This window comes from Mandrillus leucophaeus, unplaced genomic scaffold, assembly GCF_000951045.1.
Source record: "Mandrillus leucophaeus isolate KB7577 unplaced genomic scaffold, Mleu.le_1.0 Scaffold145, whole genome shotgun sequence".
Classification (NCBI taxonomy): domain Eukaryota; kingdom Metazoa; phylum Chordata; class Mammalia; order Primates; family Cercopithecidae; genus Mandrillus; species Mandrillus leucophaeus.
In genome coordinates this window covers 4,298,820-4,304,356 of record NW_012101421.1, presented here as the reverse complement: position 1 = coordinate 4,304,356, position 5,537 = coordinate 4,298,820, and the positions used below count along the sequence as shown (strand labels likewise).

The following is a 5,537-nucleotide window of genomic DNA, read 5'->3' as shown; positions in this document are numbered from 1 at the left end:
TAAATAGCTTTACTGAACACAGCCAAGGCTTTTTTTTTTTTTTTTTTGAGACTGAGTCTTGCTCTGTCACCCAGGCTGGAGTGCAGTGGTGCAATTTTGACTCACTGCAAGCTCCGCCTCCCAGGTTCATGCCATTCTCCTGCCTCAGCCTCCCGAGTAGCTGGACTACAGGCTCCTGCCACCACGCCCAGCTAATTTTTTTTGTATTTTTAGTAGAGACGGGGTTTCACCATGTTAGCCAGGATGGTCTCAATCTCCTGACCTTGTGATCTGCCCACATCGGCCTTCCAAAGTGCTGGGATTACAGGTGTGAGCCACGGCGCCTGGACAAGGCCATTTCTTTATGTATTATCTTTGGCTATTTTCACACTACAATGAGTTGAACAGTTGTGACTAACACTTATATGACCAGCAAGGCAAAAATATTTACAATTTGGCTCTTTAAATACACGTTTGTCCCATACCCCCATATATAAGGAGATTTATAAAGCGACACCCTATTTAGGTAATGGGCCACCTTTTCTTATTACTTTCTCTTCACCACCCTGCAAGATAGGATGATCATATAATTTATCATCCAAAATGAAACGTTTGGAGGGTGAAAGGGAGTGCTACCTATTTTCCAGGAATACAGAATTGAATCAGGACTGTCCCAGACAGACCCCACATATGGACCATCTGCTGTAAGGGCTAGCAGTACAAGATCAGTTTTCAAAGGGCACTCATGATCTGTGGCTGCAGACACAGAAAGCTTCAACGGTTTCTCTTCCTGGTTCTTTCTATTTCTAATGCCCTCAGGTACCTTTCCACTGACCCCTGTCCCAACTCTGCACTAGAGCCTGTTCTGGCCCCCGAATATTCCAGCTGTTGGGGCACCATGCAGGGTACCATATCTCCACTTTGTTTGTTTGAGACGGAGTCACGCTCTGTCACCCAAGCTGGAGTGCAGTGGTGCGATCTTGGCTCACTGTAACCTCTGCCTCCTGGGTTCAAGTGATGCTCGTGCCTCAGCCACCCGAGTAGCTGGGACTACAGGCATGTGCCACAACGCCCAGCTAATTTTTATATTTTCAGTAGAGACAAGGTTTTGCCATATTGACCAGAGTGGTCTTGAACTCCTGACCTCAGATGATCGGCCCACCTCAGCCTACAAAAGTGCTCCATATTTCCACCTTCACTAGAGTAAAAGGGGAAAACATCTATTCATCCACACTAAAAAAACTAATTATTCCAAGTCAATACAGTGAATTTCATACCTGCAAATTGTAATATCAAGACAACTTCTTAAAATGCTATTGTCCTTTAAGTAGAAGAATTTCAGTTTCTCTTTGCAAATATTTAAAAAATGACCACCAGTCATAGCATTTATTACAATGAGGCCCCAAAACAAATGTGGTATATCATTCATTGATTTGAGCTTTTAATATTCACCATTACTGTTTGGAGAATTACTGTTTAAGAATAAGGTTTCTAATTTTATCATTCCAGAATTCTTGTAAAAAGAAGAAAACTAATACGCCCCCCCACACTGTTTTTTTTTTAAGTAAAAATGTTTGATGCTATAGAGAAATAGGAGTAAAATAAAAGATGTTTGAGCACCTTTGATGAAATATAGGATGTCACACCACACTTTGTGAGACTATTCTGTGTGAACAATAATAGCTTGTAGCTTTGAGACCTCTCTGAATGGCTTTCCAAATATTGCCATCTGGTGGAATTTCAGTTAATTGTTCCTTTGTTCCAAGGGCTCCTGGAGATGACTCTTGAAGGCATTACTTAGAGAGACTTGGAGTACTAGTTGGAAATAACTGAAGGTCAAAATGATTGCATCTCAAAAACAAATCCCAAACTAAAAAAAATGAGGCTTTCTAGGTTCCTCATCTCTGTGACAAGCATGCTTGCATGCTCTCATTCTCTCTCTCTTTCTGCCTCTCAAAGCCAACAGAGTGGCTTCCTTGATTCTTAACATACCAAATAAAAATCATTTATTCATAAATAGCGATGTCATGAGTTCATTTTGACCATATCTTGATATTCTACCCTCCCCACCTATCATAAGATTTTTCAAAATCAAACTTTAATTAATTGGTTAGACCATTTTTAGAGGAATTGCTAATAGCAATTAATTAGCCCTTCGTACACTTGGGAAATGGAATTTGGCTTGAAAAAATAGTATTTTAAAAGAGTGTATTTACTCAAATATTGGCTTTAATTGTATACTGGAATTTTGAAAATAAATTTGTTACAAGGACAATATTACTACTCACTTTAAATTGATTTTTGAGTAAGGAGTCATGCAACATAATTTATATAAACCTTACCTTGAGCATCCAGGCTTTCTCCCTGTCTGTGGAAATGAACTGTTCCTCTGGGAAACAGGACACTGGGATAGTAAAAATGGAAGGAAAAAGAGAGTGCAAGCATTTAATACCATGAAAATACGGAAGCAAAGAGTTATAATTTAGTTCAGTGGGTGTGGCCAGCAATGGAAAAAAATTAAAGAAAAAATACACGCCAAATATCCAAAAGTCAATCGATCTTACCATATGAAAGAGATTAAGTCAGCCAGATAATAGAATTAAACTCTCAATCTCTATTATTAGATCAATTCTCACATTGATTAATAGTTGATAAAAACTTAGTATAATGTCACTCCTATGAAAATAATTTTTCTTTTGTTTTTCCCCTTGCCTGATAGTCTGATGTGACGGGAATCATGTTGGCAGATAACCCCAAGAAGCAGTGCCTCTAGTGGGGTATCAAATACTGACATCAATTAAAGTACTGAATTCCCCAAACTTAGGTTTATCCAGGTTTTATATCTAGTATCAACACAGGCTTCTTCTAGTCAAAAAGATTTTTAATTTCGACAGGATAAGCATTATAAACGACTTTAAAAGTGTACGTATCAATAAGCAGTAATTTAGTAATTTACTTTCCTTTTTGAGACTCAGTCTCGCTCCATCGCCCAGGCTGGAGTGCAGTGGCGCGATCTCGGCTCGCTGCAAGCTGCGCCTCCCGGGTTTATGCCATTCTCCTGCCTCCGCCTCCCGAGTAGCTGGGACTACAGGCGCCTGACACCACGCCCGGCTAATTTTTTTGTATTTTTAGTAGAGACGGATTTTCACCGTGTGTTAGCCAGGATGGTCTGGATCTCGTGACCTCGTGATCTGCCCGCCTTGGCCTTCCAAAGTGCTGGGATTACAGGCGTAAACCACCGTGCCCGGCCAATTTACTTTCTTTATATGAATTAGCTATTTATTTTCAAAACACGCTTTGACTAAATGAGGCAGTAAGACAGGAAACTGATGAGGGACAAATCCAATTCTGGAGGCTGAGAAATGCATGAGCTTTGAGTTTGCTTTGAGAGTCCAGTGTTTGGGGAATGAATGGTTACGGAGAAGGTTGCTATGGTTCAATGGAATGCTGCTATAAATCACCTGACATGCATATACGTGTGAGCCTTAACTCTCTTCCCCACTTTCCACCGAAGCCCTACATTGCTCTTCTGTGTTTTCTATGACCATTTCAGAAATGACTTAGGTGTTTATTTAGCTTAAAATCAATTGTGTAAAAATAAAATATTTGTGATAGATCTAACACGATGTGATTATCCCCAGACATAGTTCTGGAGATGCTGCTGTTAGAATTTTTTTTTTTTAAATTAAAAGGGAGAAGGTAGGTATTTTATAGTTTTTCTCTAAGGGAAAAAGGAGATGGTTAAAAAAAGGCAAAGAACAAAATGGCAAGTGTCAAGAGAATAAAAGTAAAGGTGACAGCTGAATTGTTATACTACTCAGTGAAGGATTTCAAAAATAATTAATAAACTTGGGCTTGTTTAAAAATCAGAAAACTTAACATGAATAGTGTACCTAAATAGTGTCAATAACTAAATTTAGGTATATTGACTACAATCTAAGTTTTTTCCTTCAGATACAATAAGTTGAATTTCCTTACATATTTTGCAGCAGAATTTAATTTTACGATTACTTTATATCTTTCTATAATTTAATGATAGTTGATAAACCTAAAATTCAGATTTTAACAATATTGGTTCCCATCCATGTCAGTTTCTATTCTTAAGTCCTTCAATTTTCCAGAAATTTGAACTGAATCAGAATAAAATTTTCATTTATCTACTTTATTTAATTGTACCTAGTAGCTGTGCAAGCCACTGGCCACCAAGCTACGGAGCAGGAACGTAAGGTTTCTAGTTTATCTATGAAGCAGATAATTAGCCCTTAGAAAATTCAGAATTGTCTGTATACAACTGGTCTGTTTCTATTTTCTGACAATGGTCGGTTGCTAATTTCACAGCATCCACAATGGATCAGTTTGGAGAAGAATGACATTATTTATTGAAAACCTTATGCACCAGTCATTTCACATATTTTATCTAATTTAATCCTCAAAACCGTCTTATTGTAAATGAAGAAACTGAGGCTCAGAGTAGTGGGGCAATTTGCCCAGTATCATGCAGCTAGAAAGGGATAGATTTTTAATTGAGTCTGGCAGACCAGTAACTATCTCCTTTCTCTTTCATCTGTGTGTCCACACTAAAATACCTTAACAGCAGTCATTTGACGTAGATTAGAAATACCTGGAGAGCTTTCACTCCACCATCATAAGTCCAGGACCTAGCATATGGTAGGTGCTCAAGAAGGCCCAGTCTTGCAAGGATAGAGGTCTAGCCTTCCCATGCAGCCTTTGCTAGTGGGGATAGGAGTGAGGCAAAGCTTGCTCCTGTTGTGTTTGGCAGGAGTAGAGCTCTTAGTGTCTGCAAGTCTCACACTTTACATAAAAACAAACTCAAAATGGATCATGGCATAAATGTAAAATGTAAGACTACAAAACTTGTAGAAAAAACAAAAAACAGGAGAAAATCTTTAGGACCGGGGCTGGCAAAGTGTTCTCAACCTTGACACCAAAAACACAAGCTGTAAGAGGAAACATTGGTAAATTGGACTTCATCAAAGTTAAAAACTTTTGCCCATGTGAAGAGGATATAAATACAAGATATAAACTAGGAGAAAATATTTGCAAGCCCAATATCTGACAAAGAACTAGTGTCTAAAATAAAGAACTCTCAAAATGCAACCAAATAAACCAACTTAGTTGGAAAATGGGAAAAAGATATGAACAGACATTTAACTGAAGAGGATATAGATATAGAGAGAGCAAATAATATTAAATGATATGCAACATTATGAGCCTATAGATAAAAGAAAATTAAAACTACATGAGACATCACAACATACCTATCAGAATGGCTAAAATAAAAAATAGCGACAACACCAAATGTTGGCGAGGGTTTGAAGAAACTAGATCACTCATATATTGCTTGTGAGAATGTAAAATGGTAGAGCTACTGTGGAAAACAGTTTTGTAGTTTTAAAAGTTAAACATGCGACTACCATATCACCCAGCAATTGCTCACTTTGGCATATACCCCAGAGAAATGAAAACTTGTGTATAGCAGCTTTATACTTAGTAGCCCCAAACTGGAAACCACCCAGATATCTTTCAACAGGTTAATG

General features: G+C 38.1%; 1 protein-coding gene across 2 annotated transcripts in view; it reads right to left on the bottom strand.

Moving 5' to 3' along the window:
- The window catches only part of MAPRE2 (microtubule-associated protein, RP/EB family, member 2), a 187,018-nt gene that overhangs the window by 143,245 nt on the left and 38,236 nt on the right, over positions 1 to 5,537 (bottom strand). For both annotated transcript variants that reach the window (XM_011974415.1, XM_011974414.1), the window contains exon 2: positions 2,322 to 2,383. Coding sequence is in view for 1 of the 2 variants with exons in the window: in XM_011974414.1 (XP_011829804.1) it covers positions 2,322 to 2,383 (62 nt within the window). In the remaining variant the exon portion in view is untranslated. The remainder of the gene's footprint in view (positions 1 to 2,321; positions 2,384 to 5,537) is intronic.